This window comes from Aulonocara sp. 'chitande type north' Nkhata Bay, linkage group LG20 (assembly GCF_057382095.1).
Source record: "Aulonocara sp. 'chitande type north' Nkhata Bay isolate Kocher_YH1m ecotype deep benthic linkage group LG20, A_spYH_male_GT1.1, whole genome shotgun sequence".
Taxonomy (NCBI): Eukaryota; Metazoa; Chordata; class Actinopteri; order Cichliformes; family Cichlidae; genus Aulonocara; species Aulonocara sp. 'chitande type north' Nkhata Bay.
The window spans coordinates 19,914,505-19,935,232 of NC_141363.1; the positions used below are offsets into that span (position 1 = coordinate 19,914,505).

Below are 20,728 nucleotides of genomic sequence, written 5' to 3' on the forward strand. Positions count from 1 at the left end.
GAGATAAATCTTGTGACACTGCAGAAGCTTCTCGAAACAATGCCACAGCGAATGAGCGAGTAATCAAAGATAAAGGCGGTCCAATGAAATATCAGAGTGTGTGACCTTTTTTTTGGGTGGAGACTTTTTGTTTAGCCAGGCAGTGCATGTTACAAAAGCAAAGACTATCAATAATTCAGAACACAAACACTGCATCACCGACCCAGGACCCTGACAGAGGCCATGTTTCCATATTGCACATGTACTGTAGTGATGGAAGTGAAATGAATGAAGAAATACATAAAGGCAACACGTGAACAAGAGGAGCTTCATAGAGCTCATCTTAAAAAAGCAAATGTGTTTGCCACAAGATCACATTCAGGTCACAATTGTGATGGGAAAAGCTGTCAGACAGGACAGGCTTTAAAAAAGAAGACGCCTCTTGGATGAAAGTGGAAACTCCAGAAACCTTTTGCATGAAGGTGTAGCTGTGTACAGTGACATGTTATGTTTTTCAGTATTTTTCCTATTTTGTTTTGGCGCTCTCTTGTCCTGTGTCAGTGTGCACAGTTTGGCTTCCCTCGTCCCGTTAGCCTCAATTAGTCCCAGCTGTGTTCCCTCTTGTTTCACATCCTCGCCTTAGCCTAGGTGTATTTAAGTCCTCTGTCGTCCTCTGCTTGTTGTTCTGTTGGCCTCTGTGTTTCCCTGTATTCCATATTTTTGAGTCTCCAGTTCTCTCCTGAGTTTTTGTGTCTTTGAGTGTTTTTGCCACAGCAATAAAGCTGCCTCTTTCAGTTCATCCTTTTGTATCTGCGCCCTGTAATTTGGATCCTCACTCTACCTGCTGCACAGCCGGACCTGAAAAGTTCTTCACGCAGTCAGAGTTGAAGTAACACTTCTGTCTAAATACTGTGAGTGTTTTTGAAACTCTGTTTTCCTCGTGAACTGGCTTCAGAACACATTTTCACCCACTTTCTCAAATCTTTCTCCTTTGCGTGCTTTGACCAGAGAGACGTGCGGAGATAATCCATGCAAATGTGAAAATTTTCTATACAAATGTGTTCCTGCTGCACTCATGCTGCACCCTGTTTTTCTTTTTTAATAATCGTTTTATCACTACAAACATCAAGCAGCTAAAACATCCACCTGCTGCCACCCCATTTAAACCACTGTAAACACTGGTGTGTTGAACACCCACAGCTGTTGCTGCATGTGTGTCTGTGTCGTCCACTTGGTCTCCGTCCTCTTTGTTCCCTCTTTAGGACGCTGTTAATGAACAGGGGAGTGTCACTTTCTCTCTGAGCTGATCAGGCTCTTTGAACTGTTCTGTGCTCTTCATTTAAATCCAGACGTGATCACATTTTCAAACTGTAGCTCCTAAACTTTGGAACAGCTCTTCACGACATCTGAATCATTACAAAAAAAAGTTGCAATAATTTGTATCGTGTTTTAAGAAAAAAGAAAATTCTTACCAGTTGCTAAACTGATTTAACCAATCAACAAATATGAGATGTGAGCCTCTCCCAGCTGTCACTGGGTCAGCTGATCCAGGCTTACATAACTTTTAATGTAAAGTAGTTTTATTTCCTTATTCATTTACATCTGAGATAGAAGATAATCCACATTTTGGGTTTTTTGCACTTTGCATATACATTACAAGTTTTATTCAAACAGAGTAAATCCAGCAGCTCTGTGTTTGATCCTCCATCAGCTCTTCACTGTAATCCAGATCTCCTAACATGATGCTCTGCTCCGGACTCAGCAGCACACTGTGTGAGTACAACACACTGATCATCCTTTATTTATACATGAAATCAGCTGCACATGTTCAGTCTAATCCTTTTCTAGCTTTCCACTGTGCTGTACTGTGACATGCTTTTCTTTCTGCTTTATTGGATCAGTTCATCTAACATCCTAAATACATGTTTGCATCACCTCAGCAGGACAGTTAGGCTTCACAGAGTCCTGAGAGCAATTCATGGCTGATCATTTACTTTGAAGAGTTGAAGTCAAACTGTCAACACAAATAAGTTTATTGACAAAAGTTGGAAAGATGAAGAGAATAAATGTGTCATTGAAATCTGCTGTTTAGAAAGAGTTTCCAAAGAATCCAGGTGTGAATGAAAGCAGCAGCTTTCTCCTGTTTGCTTTTCATTTCTGTTTCATGTTTTGAGGTGAATTCAACTTGATATCAAACACACAGTCTGACACTGAGCTTTCTTTCTGTCTCTTTCAGTGCTGGCAGCAACCTGTTCACTCATCACTTCAGGTAAATGCTGTTTTACTGCTTCTTATATTTCTCAGCCTTGCTGTTAACTTTATACTTCCATCATGCTAATCATTGAACCTGAGCTCTTCTTCTGCTTGTGCAACTACTGAACAACCTTCACATATCACTAGTTTTTATTTCTCTCCACCAGAGAGGTTTTTATAAAGCAAAAACAACTTTTCCAGGCTGGTGATCTTTTATATCAGAGGAGCCATGTCCTCTCCAGCTTGCGAGTTATCTAGATGCACGTTTGAGCGACAGCAAGGAGTCAAGTCCTTCCTCTGATTTGAGGTTTTCTTTTGAGAGATGCTACAGTGTCTACAGTCGTACACAGTGAAGACGTAATATTATTAACAAGATGATCGACCTCTGTTGGAGTAGCGTTCAGATAGCTGCTCTGCTCTGTGTTGGTACAGGGCATTGAAGATGATAACAGTGGGTGGATTATATTCTTAAACTTAGTTACAGCGCTTTCAGAAAGACATCTACTGTGATAAAGTCTACTCTCCACTGCTGTGTAAATGTAAATGTTATCAGGAAATGATCAGACAGCAGAGGGTTTTCAGGAAACTGTTAAATGTTCAGTTTCTCTGCCATATGTTAACACAAGATCTAGAGTGTGATTAAAGTGGGTTCTTTTACAGTTTGACAGAAGCCCACTGAGTCTAATATTGTCACGGCACTGAGTCTGGTGACCCCGTGTTTGTGTTTTTGGTTGAAGTTAAACTCTTTGAATTATGGTTTCCTGTTTGTATATTATTTGTAGTTCCTGGTTTCTAGGTGTCTCTTCTGTTTCTGTGCCTCCTCCATGTTCTTGATGAACGTTTAATTCTGTTCTCCGTGTGTTGTATGTGTAGTCTTATTTTTCTCTCTTCCCTGTGTCCCACATCTTGGTACTTTTGTTTCTGTGTTTCTTGTTGTCTCTGTTCCAGAGTCTGTCGTGTTTCCACGTCTCTGTCTAGTCTGCGTCTTTGTGGATGCCTCGTACTTCCTGTTTTACTTTGACAGTCTGTGTCCTATGTCAGTGTGTTCTGCTTTGCTTCCTTTATCTCTTTATTTCAGATTAGTCCCGGCTGTGCTTCCCTCCTTCTTTCCATTCCCTCGTTACTCCCTGGTGTATTTAAGCCCTGTGTTTTCCTCTGTCTGTTGTTGTCTTACACCCTCTGTGTTTCCAGCCATTTTCTAGTCACAGTTCCTGGTTTGTTTTCTCTTTTCTAGTTAAGTTTTGTATTTGAAGTGAGTTATTTGCCACTAGAATAAAGCTGCCTCTTTTAGTTAACCCTTTTGCTTATGAGTCCTGCTTTTTGGTCCAACATGCTGCCTGCCACACAGCAAATCCATGACCTATAATGTAGTGATGGGCAGATGAAGCTTCATGAAGCACTGAAGCTTTTCATCCAATTGGTTCACCCCAGCGCAAAGCTTCATGAAGCTTCATTTGCTCTAGTAGGACACCTACTGGACGTAAAAATAATAGCTGGCATGAATTTGAAGAGTGTGGCATTTTGCACACAGCCTGTAAATGTCAACATCAAAAGGAGTGTGTAAAACATGTATGTTGTAGTGATGCAGTATACTGTGTATATTTATACTGGCAGTATGGAAAATGATTATTTGGAAATGCTTAAAATGGAAATGATCATTTACTGTGAGGTGAGGTGTGGTTGGGGTGTGGACAGTGGTTGTGCTTTTGTAACGTTGAGGTATGGACAGCTACGCACTGAGGCTTTGAGCCTCAGTCCTGCCTGTTCACATTTTATTCTGTAAAAACTAAATTTTCACTGCTTTTACGACCTTTTTAGTGGGGAGAACATAGCTAGGATTTAATGATTTAACAAATCTTTTAAATCCTTTGTCCTCCACAATGCTGAATGGCTGTGAGTGCTCAATCACCATGCTGACCAGGTCTTCATCTATTGGAGATTGTCTTTGTCTTTCCTCAGGAGAACAAAGCACAAATATAAATATCACACACGTAACTTATAACAGTTGTATAATATTGTTATATCATTTAGTAACATTACAGCATGCTATATTATCATTGCATTTGATGGCTCACCTGGTCTTGCTCCACAATCGGTGTTCCCCTTATTCTCATGCAAAGCTCTGTAGTGCCTAAGCATGGATGAGGTGTTGTTGTTATATCCCAGCTCCCTGGCACATAGCAAACACTTCACCTTGTACAAAAGTACAGACAGCTTAACATAGGTTTTATTGCACCATCAGTGTTATGAAAATACATCTTCTGTAGAAATTTACATACCTTGTTGGGAGGAATAAGATCAAAATGTTCCCACACAGGGGAGGACATCCTCCTCTTCTTAGCTGGCTCCATTCTCTCCTGACTTTCTCTCCTCACTCTCATAAACCTCCAAACTGTCTCCAAACTCTCACTAACAACTCTCCATCAAACACCCACATTTTGAATGAAGTCTGAGGGTTTATATCGCTGTCATAGCTCGCGGCAAAGTTCAAACCACTTCATGAACCAGTCACGTGGTACAGCCGGGCAGCGAGGCTTCGGACGTCATCATTTTCAGCTCCTCCCATAAATGAAGCAAGCCTCGATACGCGCATCGTGGAAACGCTCCCTCAATTACTCGACACAAGCTTCGAAGCCTCGATACATAACGTCACATCACTACTATAATGGACCAAATGCATTGTGAGCACTAAATCAGAACCAGTTAAATGAAAACTGGAAAATGTAACATAACAAATAAAAACCCCACATGTTCTCAATAAATCAACAGGTTAACACATAAGAATGTTTTTATTTCAAAGTTTAAGTTTAAAATAAAAAAATATTTATATTCACGTGTATCATGTTGATAACAGCAATGTTATTTGTAAATAAAAATATATATATTACATCTTTTAATCATGTAAATTCCCTGCTCCTGTCATAGACGTGCACATGATGTCCAAAAAAATTACCAAGTCCAAAGTTCAAATGTTAAACGTCATATTGACGTCCAGGTTGGGTCATGGTTGGACGTCCAAATTGTAGATTAAGTTCAGATGATGGACCGGCAGACCAAATATTGAGAAGATCTTAACATCTATCCAACGTTCAATGTTTAGTGAATGTGCTTTAGCAAAAAGGAAAGTTTGAAGCCTGATCTTGAAAGTAGAGATAGTGTCTGTGTCCTGAATCCAAACTGGAAGCTGGTTCCACAGAAGAGGGGCCTGAAAACTGAAGGCTCTGCCTCCCATTCTACTTTTAAATACTCTAGGAACAACAAGTAGGCCTGCAGAGCGAGAGCGAAGTGCTCTAATAGGGTGATATGGTACTACAAGGTCATTAAGATAAGATGGGGCCTGATTATTTAAGACCTTGTATGTGAGGAGCAGGATTTTGAATTCTGGATTTAACAGGAAGCCAAAACAGGAGAAATCTGCTCTCTCTTTCTAGTCCCTGTCAGGACTCTTGCTGCAGCATTTTGGATCAGCTGAAGGCTTTTCAGGGAGTTTTTAGGACTTCCTGATAATAATGAATTACAGTCGTCCAGCCTGGAAGTAATAAATGCATGAACTAGTTTTTCAGCGTCACTCTGAGACAGGATATTTCTAACTTTAGAGATGTTGCACAAATGGAAGAAAGCAGTCTTACATATTTGTTTAATATGTGTTATGAGCGGCTGTGTGCAGACAGGAATAGGACCCAAGGTGCAGACTCCGGAGACAGATGTGAACTCAAAAAAGCTTTAATGTTAAACTCAAATATAACATAACGGGGGGGGAATCAAAATAAACTTACACCAGAGGACTGACAGAACACACAGCAAGAAAAACAGTAGATCACGACACAGACAGAGAAACACAAGGCTTAAATACACAGAGGGAGCAATCAGGGAATGGGTAACAGGAGGGAAACACAGCTGGGGCAAATCAGGCCTAACGAGACCAGGGGAAGCGAAACCAGATACATTAACCTCAGACAAGGACCTTCAAAATAAAACAGGAAACATGACACAGTCTGAACTAAAGACACAGACTCACAGGCACTACAACAGAGGGAACAGAGACGTGGGACCAGGGCAGACACACTGGACACGGGGATATAGCAGCTAAGGATACACAGAGACGCCAACTAGACAAGGGGATACAGCTGACAGGGGAGACAGAGCAACTAGAGAAGACAGACATAAACCATAAGACAGAACTCAAAGAAACCAAAGACTAGAAATTCTAAATAATATAATAAACTCAAAAACCCCGGGTCAACGACCCAGGCATCCTAACAATATGTGCGTTGAAGGACATGTCCTGGTCAAAAATGACTCCAAGGTTCCTCACAGCGTTACTGGAGGCCGAGGTAATGCCATCCAGAGTAAGAATCTGCTTAGAGACCATATTTGAATAAACTTACAGCTCAATGCAGTTTCTGTGTTTCTGTAATCTTTTACTGACTTTAATCACTTAAAAAAATGCACACAGCGTGTTCCTGCCTGTTAGCAGTTAAACAGCTACGTTAGCTAACCAAATAGCCTTTTCACTACATCATCAAACCTTTTGAGAAAAAAAGACGGCCGGCCTTCTCTGTGTTACTTTTACATTTCCCTCCATTGCTTTACCCTCATATTACGTTTTTTAATATTTTGATTTCAGGCTTTATCAGAGCACAACTTCCCGTTCCTCCTGCTGTGACGGCCATATCCAGAGGAAGAGTGATCACCTTTAGCAGCCTCAGTGTTCAACGCCTGAGCTGTGGTAAGATGGAAAATAGTCTCCAAAAACCAGCAGCCTAAGCAGAGAAGCCCAGACCTCCTCCTCCCCAGCCAGCTCCTTTAGCTTGTCTGGGGGACACCAAAGCGTTACCAGGCCAGCTGAGAGTTAATAAAATTACATTTACTAAATAATAAAGTGTTTAAAACATTAATACCTAAAAAGAGATAAACGTGTGCAAGTTGCTACAGATTAGTCAATAAACAGCAGCAGCCTGGACAAAGCTGTTTCTCTAATGCTGTTAGAGAAACAGTCTAAGGCAGCTTCCTTAAGTAAAACAAACACGGAGACAGTCTTGAATCAACAATCGTCTCGAGATATTTATAGGGTTGCACATATTCCACCTTAATGTTTGTGGCATCAGACATGTTGGGAGCTTTTCTGAAGTCCACAGTTGGTTCCTTGGTTTTTGATATGTTGAGGTTACAGATTGTTCAATAACAGCTCCATGGTTGGTTTTCTTGCCCCTCAAAAAACTCACGTTTGCTCAAAGCTGCCTCACAGACTTTTTCTGCTTGTGTGTCAGGTGGGTAGTTAGCACGGAGGCTTGTGTGACATGCACTGAAGTGTGTCTCCACTGTGTCACTTTCTCGTCGCCACAGTCGTCCCACAAGTGAGACACACACACATTTCTTTAGCTGTTGTAGAAAAGAGCTCTGCCTCCCACTCACTGTGAAAACAGAACATTTTTCTGCCATGTTTTTCTGTCGGGGTAAAAACTGCATCTAGATCCTCCTTCAGGCTGCGCCTGCTTTCTTATCTCAGCGGAGAAAAATGGCAGTTTATCTTCATGATGCTGAACTTTGACCTCAGACAGGTCTGAGTGCATACACAGAAAATCAGTTTTACCATTCAAATCTCTAGTAATCCAGATGTTACTGGTTAAAAAAGTACAGCCACACATTTAAATTCAGTTTTTATTTCCATGGTAACCTGCAGTATTTTCAGAGCATGCCCTGTGGGCGACTCTCACGGTCCCTTCAGGCGACCAGGGGCCCGTTCTTCGTACCTCGCTAAGTGAGTTAGCTGGATTAGATTGTTGACGATTTCGCGTGATCCTGGATCAGTCGGTTCCCCGAAGCTCATCCGGGACTTGCTGTCATAGCAACAGAGCCGTAAGCGTAAACCTGCTCAGGAGCAGGTTTACTTTATGTAAACAGGATTAGATCGCGGCCACGCAGGTATGTCCGCGTCATTCATACGAAAGCAACAGCGACATTCCGCCACCGTTTCACCACAAATAAATAACATCAATGTAACTAAAGATAATGCAGCACTTGATCCATTTATTGATGTCACACAGATACATAAAGGTCATTTCCTAAAAAAGGGAAATGTACTATTAACATTCTATTACATGTATGTGATTATTACAGATGTAATTCATATTTCAGAGTAGTAATTGTAAATTACTTCGTGTAATCAAGATGAGAGACCACGGCTATAAAAGCGAAGGTGGATTTGGGAAGCCTGTCGCAGCCATGTCCTGTCCGTATACGCGAGCCACCCATTGCAGAAGGTGCAAGATTGATAAGGAGAGTCCTCAGAATTCAGCGTATATTGCGGGACAGACAGGATCCTTTAGCTCAGCGCGACAGTGTGCTCATAGAGAGATATCGATTTTCCCGTGAGGGTATTATTTACTTAACCAACTTGTTGACGAGGGGGTGCAGGACCACCACCTGTCTTTTTTTCCTCTGCCCTTTTCTTGGTTGCTGTCATGAACAAACTAACAGAGTATTACAGGCCAGTATTACCTTGCCAAGAGACGAAAAGCAATCTAAGAGATAAATATTACCATTCTGTAGAATACTCCTGTATTCCACTTTTACTTGTTCCCATTTTCTTGTGGGTCCTGTTGTGGCTCTAATGTGAAAGGGGATATAATATAACATATTATAATATAATATAATGCCATATGATATTGGACAATATAGTGTCATATGATAGATCTACCCTACCGCCTACTGGTGTTGGCCAGAGGGGCCGATGGCGCGATATGGCAGCCTGGCTACAACCGTAGCTGCCTCCACCAGTGTGTGAATGTGGGAGTGAATGAATAGTGCTATTGTAAAGCGCTTTGGGTGCCTTGGAAAGCGCTATATAAACCCAATCCATTATTATTAGTATTATTATTAAATTACCTACGAGTTTGATTTGTCAGCAACTTTCTGCCAGCCCTCTCTCCTTGCTTTTGCAGCCTTTGCAGTGTTCCCTTGCGTTTTAATTAAACTCTGAAACTCCTGAAATCCCTCACTCATGAGTTCTTGCTCTGCTGCCGGAAAATACCGAGCGCGCCCCTTCGACATTTTCGCCGACCAATCAGCGGGTTGCCGATCAATGTTTCTACTATCGATGCGTAGCCCCTTTTACGACACCCAGTGATGTCACATTACTGCGTCCAGCTGTAGTAATCGTCAACAGCAGGTGTGTTCGGGGAACCGGATTAGCGAGCTCACGGTTAGCGCGATGATTTGATCTTGGATGTAGTAAGCGACGTACGAAGAACGGGCCCCAGGTGGGCACGTGTTGCTGCCTCTGTTATACACAGTCGCTCCTTTTGCTCAGCAGGAATCAGATAGTTGACTGACAGCAGTTTCATGGCCAGGTGAGGCCTGTTTGTCACGGCCGAGCTGACTGGAGGGCTCAAATGCAGAACTCCCACGTAACACCACGAAAACATGAACAAGGATTTATTCTCAAAAGCAAAAACGTCAAGATATGATTTGCAACGTACTATGAACTAACGTTGTCTTCTAAGCATATAAAGCTAACATGGAACAAGGGCTTGACTGCTACTATGAATCAGCGTAATTGAAATCTTCATGGAAACAAAAACACTCTGTTCGAGAGCACAGAGGGGAGACGCTGGAAATGCACCGGGAGTCTCAGTGCGCTGTAACGGGAGGAGAGTGGATTTAGTGCCTAGGCCTGGGGGAAAGTGTCCAGGAAAACATCACCGAATTTTGCCGGGCGGAGGGCGGACACAAAGGGAGTACTAGGTCCGGGTGAGGGGCAGATTCACTCCTATTTAGTGCATGGGGATCTGCCCGGCCCGGGAGCCGTCGCCAGTCCCCTTCCAGGCCTTCCCCAAACCGCAGCACAATTAATGTCCAAGCATTCAACTTTCAATACTAAACGCTGTCAAACCTAACATGAGGACGTGGGCCCAGATAGTGAGCTATGGGCAAAACACAGTGAGTCTCAGTCTGCACAATCACCTGTTAATTGTCTGAAGCAACACTGACTAGGTGAAGCAGAACTTGTGGCGAAGAGTGAAGTGAGCGCTGGTCCATAAATGTTGACAGCTCAGTCGCTCACAGCTGAGGAGACGCCACTGTACAGTAACTCCACCCCAAGGTGGAGACAGCAGCTCAGAGGCAAAACAGCTGTACTCACCCGGACCATGACACTGTTCCCTCAGTTCATTCAAACTTTAGCACATAAAACATCTTAGTTTGTACTTGGATGTTCACTGGAACTCTTAACATGACAAATAAATCAACCAATCAGAGAAGGTTTGATGTAAAATCCACGGTGGTGGTGTACAGAGGTCGGACTAACATTTATGGATGTGACTGCAGCTGCTGGGTCTAAAACACAAAGTGCATCAAACCTGCTTTACTACATGTCGTTTCTCCTTTTCTCTGATACTGTGTGTGTATAACAGAGAGGGGAGTGATCACTGTGCAGTCAGCTGTGTACAGATGTGCAGATACACAAACCTGCTCTCAGACTGGCACTCAGCACATCAAGAACAGGTAGTTTAAGATCTTCAATAACAAATGACTGTTTGAATAAAAACAGCAGCAGCTCTGAAACACTTTAATAAAGCTGAAAACGAGCTGCTTTCTGTGTCCCTGCAGCTGTGATGGAAGAAAAGTGTGTGACATAAATATGAACATCATCAGTGCTTCTGATCCCGGCGTCTGCACCTACCTGGACACCACCTACACCTGCGTCCCTGCAAGTCTGTTACATGTGTGATTATCAGCTAACAATCAGTCACATCTGTACATGAATCATTACAGTTTCTAATGTGATGCGTTTCTTTGTCAGTCCACAGTGTAACATGTGAAGGATCTCAGGCGAACCTTCAGTGTGGTCAGATTTATTTTTCTCATTTATTATAACTTTAGTGGATTCATTTGATAGAACTACAAACATGGTTACAGTTCATGAACTCTTCCTCAGGTGAAGGACAGGTTATAGTCGTCTCCTGGGCGAATTATGGTCGCCGTGACAACACCACGTGCCCTGATGGACGTCCTGACTCTCAGCTCCAAAATGTTCACTGTTCGAGTCCCAGTAGTACAAAATATGTAACTAACAGGTAGAGATGCTGACTCTCTTTCCATCTTCTCTCAGATGACACGACGTACTTCAGTCCTCTGCTGACTCACCTTTGACCTGCATTCACAGGTGTAACAGGCAGAACAACTGTACTGTTGGAGCATCAAACACAGGGTTTGGAGACCCCTGTGGTGGCACCTACAAGTACCTGGAGGTGTTTTACACTTGTCAGGGTAAGAACCTGAAACCTTTAGACTGCATTCATTCCTGTGCTCATAAAAAGGTCATTGCTGAAAAAGACTCAATAATCTGACATGAATATCTTGTCAGCTTATTTTTACAGATCCTGAGTGAACAAATTGAAATGATGTTTATGAAAGTCTTAAAAAACAGAATCCTGTGATTTTTATAGAACTTAATTATGGAAAAATGTAATTTAATGAAGAAATCAGTGATGCTGATCACAATATATAGATACTCCAAAACAAAATGTAAAAATCTATTAGTCTGTTTTCTCCTAAATGCTGCAGTGTTAGACCTGCTTTAAAAAATACTGCACCAGCTGATGTTTTTCCTTTGATGTGTGAAAAGTCCTCTGAGTTTTAAAAGTGCTGCAATTCAGTTTTATTTATACAGCACCAAATCCAAATAACAGATTGCCTCAAGTTGCTTTGTATAAAAAAAGTAGAGACCTTAGAATAATAGAAACAAAACAGAGAAAATCTCAACAATCATATGACTCCCTGTGATGATGTCACATGGAAAACCTCTATACACAAAGTGAAGAGGGTCCAGGCTCTCACACATGACAGGCCTGACTCTGTATGGACTTTTGGAAGACTGGGCACCATGGATTGGCTAATTCATGTGAACTGAGCTTCATCCCACATTTTATTATTCATGTGGCTTAAACTTTGTTCAGTTGTTGTTACTAACGTCTTTAGTAAGTAAGTAAAAGTTTATTTATAAAACACCTTTCAAGACAGAGATCAAAAGTGCTTCACCAAAAAATAACAGAGCATAAAAAAAAGTTATCCAAACACATGCCTAAATACTGAGTTTTTATTGGTTCTTGAAAGACACGACTGAGATCTCAGGCTCAGAGGGAGAGAGTTTCAGAGTCTGGGAACCACTGTGGTCAAAACTCGGTCTCCTTTAGTTTTCAACCTCCTGTCATGTTCAATAAGTAGCTCTTGATCACATGACCTCAGGGACCTGCTGATGGCTGTAAAGGCTCACTGATCGTCCACTAAGAGCTCTGAAAGTCAAACCAGAATCTCGAAGAATGTTTTGTTTAGACTGGTGAGCAATGAATTAGAGTGACGTAAGGTTTATATTTGTGAGGCGAATAGTCTTTCATTGTTACATTGTCAACAATTCATATCATAACATATCAAATTTATTTGTATACCACATTTAAAGACCAAAGTGCACACACACACACACACACACACACACACACACACACACACATATGTGTATATTTGTTTCTCTACAGTTTTTTCTTGTTTTTAACTGATTGTGAAGCACTTTGGTCAACTCTGTTGTTCTTAAATGTGCCATACAAATAAATTTTGAATTTGAATTTTTTTTCATAAGCTTATCAAGTAAGCTAATGAAAATGACATCGTAAATAAAAAATGTCTCTGTTTTATTCGCTGATGTTTCCTGAACATCGACAGAATGTGGAGAACAGAACATCTGTTGTGTTTACCAACTGAAGATAAGGCAGAGATACCGCTTTATACCACAGGATGGTGCAGTAAATCAGTGTAACAGTTCTTTAATAACAATCTGAAGTTGAGAGATGAACACATTTTGCAATAAAAGTACATTAAAAGGGAGAGTTTATAAAGTCCTCTGACCAAATTAAAGACACATACAAGTAAAAATCAAACAGACAGAATTAGGGCTGTTCGATATAACGATATATATCGGATGAAGATGTAAAAACGTCGATCGTTTCATTTTACGCTGTCGTTTGTTTCCTGGTTACGGTTTACGGCAATATTTGTTCATGGTTTGATGGTCACTGTAGTGGCTATATTCATTTCTTAAAGTTCTCTCTTTCTCTTATATTTAATATCACCACACTACAGACGGACAAGCGCCTGTTTTTATGCGTTGTCATTAGCAACAACGACGGTAACAGCACCGTGTGTCCGCTTGTTCCACATAAACCTTTCACAATAAAGCTCAAGATCCTGTTGAGACTTTTCAAAATAAACTGAATCACGTGAAAGATGCAGATTATTTACGGATGAGAATTAAAAAAGAGCCGCCAGGTGCTAAAAAATAAACCTTAGACTCAAACGTTAGAACAGGCTTCTCCCCGCAGCACGCCGTGTAATAAATACAAAGAAAACGGCGCCGTTACAACTTGTGTCTAAAAATCTATCGTTTCATGCATCGGTTAAAACACTCGACTCCAGTTACACGACGCCCAGCTGGAAACACTTCAGGCAAGTCGAGCTGCCCGAGATTCACAGAATTTACAGAAAATGTTACATTTATGTGATTTATATCGTTATCGGACGATAGATGTTTTATATCGGGATATGAGATTTTGGTCATATCACACAGCCCTAGACAGAATTAAAAGAAAAAGGTTAAATGCAAAACAGAAAATGACAGGAGCTCCGATCAACACAATATTAAAATTAGGTAGTCAGAAAAAAGAGACTAGATAAGCACAAAGACACAGGTTATATCATGTCAAATCATCCAAGCCTTCTGCTTGGATGATTTAAAAATATATTTAATTAGAAAATTTATGCGTATTTAATTGAAAATACACATGAATTTGAATGTCTTTCCCAAAATACAGTTTGAGAAACAACAATGTTTTTTGTTTTTGTAATACTTGTATATATTTTACAAAAACATAAAAATATGTAAAACTTGTTACATTTGCTCATTTCAGCATGAAAGATTTATCAACATAGTCAGGACACACCTTATTCATTTATTTTTTTATTTTCATGACTATTTACATTGTAGATTCTCACTGAAGGGATCAAAACTATGAATGAACATGTAGAATTATAACTCAAAATATGTTTCATATTTTAGATTCTTGGTAACAGCCACCCTTTGCTTTGATTTCTGCTTTGCACACTCTTGGCCTTGTCTCCATGAGCTCCATGAGGTCGTCTCCTGAAATGGTTTTCCAACAGTCTTGAAGGAGTTCCCAGAGATGCTGAGCGCTTGTTGGTCCTTTGCCTTCACTCTGCGGTGTGCAAAGCAAAAATGTGCTTGTATTTGCTAATTAAATGTGAAAACACTGAAGCATTCCTACAAAGTCCTATATTTGAGCGCACACTAATAAAATTCCTTCTGTGACCATCACTGCAAACAGCCAGCTGATCTACACAGCAACAGGGATCCTTGAATATCAGATGAACACAAGAACAGAAGCCTCAGTGGAGACGAAAACTAGAGGCAGAAAGGAGGGAAGTTACCCAACTATTTGAACTGCAGAGAAGTGTGATGGGACGCCTAACAAGTACAACAAGCTGTACAAACCTGAGGCCTTAGAAAGACCCAGGCAGTGTCGTACTGATGTAGTTAGTCAGTTACATAATTAACCAGCCGTTAATATGAAAGTCATTGTTCAAGCTCAGCTTCTTCTAACATGAGATGATCGACTGCTTTGCTTTGGCGTGTACTCAACTGACAGTTTATTAGGAACACATGAAAAATAATGAAACAGATGTCTGTTATGAAATTCTTCATCTTCTGTTCTGAAGTTTATGGGGAGAAATTACTTTCTTTTGAGGAACCATTAATCTGTTCACCGACCTTTTAACTTTACAATCATGCTGCAGCTCCTTCCTGCCCTGCTGGTTGGACTTGGTTTGGAGGTCGCTGTTTCCTCTTTAAAAGCAGCATGAAGAACTGGACTGATGCTGAGGTACATCAGGAAATAACAGCAGCTGTCGCTGCATCACTGATGATATAAAGACTTTCTGTCTTTGACTGATTTTAAATGCATTCTCACACTTTTCATCTTCTGTGCACCTCATCTTCCTCCTCAGAGTTCCTGTCAGACACTCGGTGGACATCTGGCCTCATACCACAGCACAGCTGAGCACACCTTCATCAGAAAGCTCATTTACACAGCAGCAGGGTCGTATCCGACAGCTTGGGTTGGAGGCAACGACAGAGAGACTGTAAGTGTTTCACAGATAAAGAGGATGAGCTGCAGCTGTTTCTGATATTTCATATGTTTCTCTTCATATTCATCAGTTTGATTCAAAGGTCAACATGTGACAGACTGATTAATCAGGACTTTGTTCCTGGAGACAGATGTTGCTGTTGACTTGACTTTTCTTTTCATTTTTTACCTGCACAAACAAAATGAACCTTCGTTGTGTTCGAGTGGTGTAAGAGGTCTCATGTCTGCACTCTCAGCATAGATGCATCAAAGTACATCAGAACAAACTGAACTTTATTCTTCCAGGAAACTGTGTGGAAGTGGAGTGATGGTTCCCAGTTTGACTTCACAAACTGGGGTAATGGACAACCTGACAACTATGGAGGAGGAGAAGATTGTATGGAGATAAACCGTGAAGGTACAAACTGAAAGTGGGCCTGTTGATGAAATGTGTTTGGTTTTTATATTGACTGAAGTCATGTGATCTTAGGTCTTTATAAGAACTGTGTTTGTTCTTTTTACATTAGAGAAGAAGAAAACATTTACAGCACAGACCTCTGATTTTATTTCTTTGTTTTGATTCTTTACAGAACTAGATTTTGTCAACGACTCAGGATGTAACTCACAGAGATGGTTTGTTTGTGTCAGAGGTCCATAACTGCTCCTTCGTGTCCTGACACGTCTGACATGATGATGTCACAGCCTCACTGCTGATGTCACTTCCAGCAGGATGTCAAGCCTCGATGACATCACTGCTGGATTCTATTGATAAATATGATTTCATATCACAATAAACAGGAAAATAAATTCAATAAATTTAAAGGAACTGAAATGTTGACCTGAAAGTGAGTCATTCATGCTTCAAATCATCATCTGATCATTTTAATAAACCTCAAAATGCTTTCTGTCTCCCTGCAGCTGTGATGGAAAAACCTGTGTGACATAAATACACCATCAGTACTTCTGATGCTGGGATCTCATCACCTGATGCTGATAACGCAGTTATGTTTAAATCTGAAGAAAAGAATAAGCTTAATCATATTTGTGTAAAATTATATATTTATCTTTTTTTGCAACTTTACCAGCTTTACTTATAAAGCACTTTAACACAAAACCAGAGCTCACAAAGTGCTGCACATATACAAACAACAACAACAAATGAAATGATTAAATAAAATAATACAACATGTTAAAAAGTCCTATTGAGTCAGCCCCTTACAAGAGCAAATAAATGTGTCTTAAGAAGAGTTTTAAACTCAGAAAGAGAAGAGGCCTGTCTTACATGCACGCTCACGTCTGCATCTACTGACTGAAACCAGCCCACTGAGGAACAATGGGCTGGGGGGTCAGTTCCTTAATCTTAATTATGCAAATTCTCATGACCACTGATCAATAACCATGAGTCCCATTCACAGAGAGCTGAGGAATGGCTGCAATCACAGCATGTAAGATGGTGACAGATGTACCCTTAGGCCCCTCCTCCATTCAGAGATGGTCTTTCCCTTTTCACGTAAATGGCCTCCTTGACTCCGCCCTCAAACCAGCGTTCCTCCCTGTCCAGGATGTGAACATCATAGCCAGTGGTGTAATGTGATTATTTTGTTCCAGTTAAAAGACGCGCTGCAGCAGTTTGCACCACCTGCAGACATCTAAAGGATGCATCACTAACCCCACAGTAAAGTGCGTTACAGTAATCCAGCCTAGATGTAACAAAGGCAGGATTACAGTCTCAAAAAGCTGCTTTGATAAGATGGGCTTTATTTTGGCTGTCACAGATGAAAGAAGCTTGATGTCAGGTTTATATAGTGGATTGTCATTTATGCTTAGAAATATCTTCTCATATATGCTCAGAGTTTTATAATCAATGTCATGTTGGTCATGCACACCCACACCCTGGGGGCATGGGAGAGGTCGTACCCCCCCCCCACACACACACTTACACAACGCACAGGCAAGGTACTCTGTGTGTGTATGTATACGTGATATGTTAATGAACCTATGTATATTCATGTAACCTCAATAAAAGAGCCGTGTTACGGGGGAGCGGACGAGAGTCTGACGGAGGTCAAGTGGGTGGAACAACACTTCCAGGCAGGCCTCCCTCATGCATGAGTAACACAAAGAACTTTCCCTACTTGTGTCTTGCTTTTGCTGTGTAGTAAATTGTCTTGAACGTTGCAGCGAGTGGGTTTAAGCTACAAACCACTTGATCTTACAAAAGCAGTGACCTAAACTTTCCCAAATGAACAAACATTAACAGAATGTGACGTCATGCTCACGTATACGTACTGTACTGGTCATCATAAATGGGGCTGTAATACCACTTTGTACCACCAGATGGGGGGAAAATTCATGGAACCTTTATTAAACCATTAAAAATTAAAAGGTAAAAAAAAGCCTGTAACTACACTCAACAAAAATATAAACGCAACACCTTTGTTACTGCTCCCATTCCCCATGGGATGGACGTAGAGACCTAAAATTCATTCCAGATACACAATATAACCATCCCTCCCAAACAGTGGTCACAAATCAGTCCAAATGTGTGGTAGTGGGCACATCTGCTATATTGAGATAATCCATCCCACCTCACAGGTGTGCCACATCAGGATGCTGATCTGACATCATGAGTAGTGCACAGGTGTACCTCAGACTGCCCACAACAAAAGGCCACCCTGGAATGTGCAGTTTTTTGCGCTATTGGGGGTCTGGGGACCCAGAACCGGTCAGTATCTGGTGTGACCACCATTTGCCTCATGCAGTCGCATGGAGTCTATCAGATTGTCAATTGTGGCCTGTGGAATGTTGCTCCACTCCACTTCAATGGCTGTGCGAGGTTGTTGGATATTCGTGGGAACTGGTACACGCTGTCGTATACGCCGGTCAAGCACATCCCGAACATGCTCAATGGGTGACATGTCCGGTGAGTATGCTGGCCATGCAAGAACTGGGACATTCTCAGCTGCCATCTGCCCTGAACAATGTGAACCATGATTCATCCGTGAAGCGCACACCTCTCCAACGTGCCAGACGCCATCGAATGTGAGCATTTGCCCACACAAGTCTGTTACGGCGACGAGCTGGAGTCAGGTCAAAAAACTGCACATTCCAGGGTGGCCTTTTGTTGTGGGCAGTCTGAGGTACACCTGTGCACTACTCATGATGTCAGATCAGCATCCTGATGTGGCACACCTGTGAGGTGGGATGGATTATCTCAATATAGCAGATGTGCCCACTACCACACATTTGGACTGATTTGTGACCACTGTTTGGGAGGGATGGTTATATTGTGTATCTGGAATGAATTTTAGGTCTCTACGTCCATCCCATGGGGAATGGGAGCAGTAACAAAGGTGTTGCCTTTATATTTTTGTTGAGTGTATGTTTTTGCTGTAATCACAGATGCGACAAATAAGAACAATAAATACAGGACAGGGGTGGGGGGTGGGGGGTTATATACACAAATACAACCAATAAAATTACAGTTACTGTGAAGCACAGGATACATGACTGAAGATCTGTGTGTGTGTGCGTGTGTGTGTGTGTGTGTGTGTGTGTGTGTGTGCGATTTCTTTTATTAAAGTTATTAAAGTGTATTTTAGTTTTTTTATGATGTGTAGCGAGCCAGACGCTCAGCGTCCTTTTCTTCCTTTAACGTATTTTTCTGTTTTATTTCAGTGAACGGAGGACGTGCCAGTGGCCCTGGGACCTCAGGTGGTGGGTCGCTTTCACACTTTCTTTTGTACAGCACCGGGTGGGCTGCAGTGATTTTCTTTTTGTGTGATTTTCTTTTGGGTCCATGGCTGCTGGTAAGTCCAAGTTCCAACATTGTTTTATTGTACTTCTAGGGCACTGTCAACATTTTGTTCTCCTAATATTTTATTCTTTATTTCTTTTACTATAAATAAAACTGTTTTAATATTGGAGCCAACCTGCCTCAGTGTGCATCCTTGAATCTGTGCGGCCTCTTTTTATCTATTTTTCTTAAACATATATTTCCTGGGGGTGGAATTCCCCTAGGTGGCGTTGTCATTTTATTATTTCTTTTAGAACCCCGCCGACCACTTGGTCACACACATTTGAACTGTTGTCACCTTGCTGCACTGTAAATAAACGCACTGTCTCTATTTCTAAGCTCTGCGCCTGAGTCCACTCTCTAACAGATGTTTTTCCAACGAGCTGATTTCATTACAGCTTTTGACCCATGGACTGAAACACTTTCTCCTTTGTGAGTTAGAACAAAGATTTTCAATGCAAATCAGAATATTTTCCATACAAATCAGAATATTTTCCATACAAATGTGTTCCCAGCTGTACTCCTGCCGCACCCTGTCTATTACCGTCAACTGGCAATGGCTTTGCATGTAGATCACAGGATTTATTCAAACATTGCACGACAAAAAAAGGAGTCTTGGAAAAAGCTGCACAGGAAATGCACTCATTTAGAAGATCATCATTTAACCAGGAAAAATAATCCCTCCAAGTGACTTTGTGGGTCCTGAATAATCAGGCCCCATCTTATCCTAATGACCTTACAGTGCCGTATGACAAATAGAGCACTTCGCTCTCAGACTGCTGGTTTACATGTGATTACTCCATACAATGGGAAGCAGAGCCTTCAGCTTTCAATTCAGTTGAGTTTGAATACATTTTATTTATACAGCGCCAAATCACAACAGCAGTCGTCTCAAGGCAATTTATATTGTAAAGTAGATCCTATGGTAAAAAGAGAAAATCCCAAGAATCATATGACCCCCTATGAGCAAGCACATTGGCGACAGTGGGAAGGAAAAACTCCATTTTAACAGGAAGAAACCTCTGGCAGAGCCAGGCTCAGGGAGGGGCGTGGCCATCTGCTGCGACCGGTTGGGGTGAGAGAAGGAAGACAGGATAAAGACATGCTGTGGAAGAGAGACAGAGGTTAATAACAGATATGATTCAATGCAGAGAGGTCGGTTATCACATAGTGAGTGAGAAAGGTGTGTAGGTGGTTGTGGGTGTGTGTATGTCCAGTCCATGTGTTAACGTGGGTCAGATGTCAGGAGGCAGAGTTCAGGAGTCTGACAGCTGTGGGGAAGAAGCTGTTCCGGTACCTGGTGGTCTTAGTCCGGAGGCTCCTGTAGCGCTTCCCAGAGGGCAGGAGGGTGAAGAGTCCATGTGATGGGTGACTGGGGTCTTTGATGATTTTCCCAGCCCTTTTCAGATACCACTTCCTGTAGATGTCTTTTATGGCAGGAAGTGGTGCTCCGGCGATGCGCTGGGCAGTTTTCACGACCCTCTGCAACGCCTTCCGGTCCGAGGCA

General features: G+C 41.6%; 1 protein-coding gene across 1 annotated transcript; it reads left to right on the forward strand.

Moving 5' to 3' along the window:
- The first annotated feature begins 642 nt into the window (after positions 1-642).
- On the forward strand, positions 643-16,251 carry LOC147305477 (L-rhamnose-binding lectin SML-like). The gene is made up of 13 exons (XM_086277774.1): positions 643-890; positions 1,691-1,752; positions 2,216-2,248; positions 6,860-6,961; positions 10,647-10,737; positions 10,843-10,946; positions 11,036-11,080; positions 11,171-11,309; positions 11,399-11,502; positions 15,097-15,182; positions 15,307-15,441; positions 15,732-15,843; positions 16,016-16,251. The coding sequence occupies exons 2-13, from the start codon at positions 1,719-1,721 to the stop codon at positions 16,081-16,083; spliced, it is 1,053 nt and encodes a 350-aa protein (XP_086133900.1). The 5' UTR covers positions 643-890; positions 1,691-1,718; the 3' UTR covers positions 16,084-16,251.
- Positions 16,252-20,728: the final 4,477 nt, after the last annotated feature.

Excerpts from the sequence above, each read along its gene's own strand:
- LOC147305477 (XM_086277774.1), top strand. The coding sequence starts at position 1,719 with ATGATGCTCTGCTCCGGACTCAGCAGCACACTGT. Across the intron at positions 6,962-10,646 it reads TGTTCAACGCCTGAGCTGTG|AGAGGGGAGTGATCACTGTG; the intron begins GTAAGATGGAAA and ends TGTGTATAACAG. Across the intron at positions 11,310-11,398 it reads ACAAAATATGTAACTAACAG|GTGTAACAGGCAGAACAACT; the intron begins GTAGAGATGCTG and ends CTGCATTCACAG.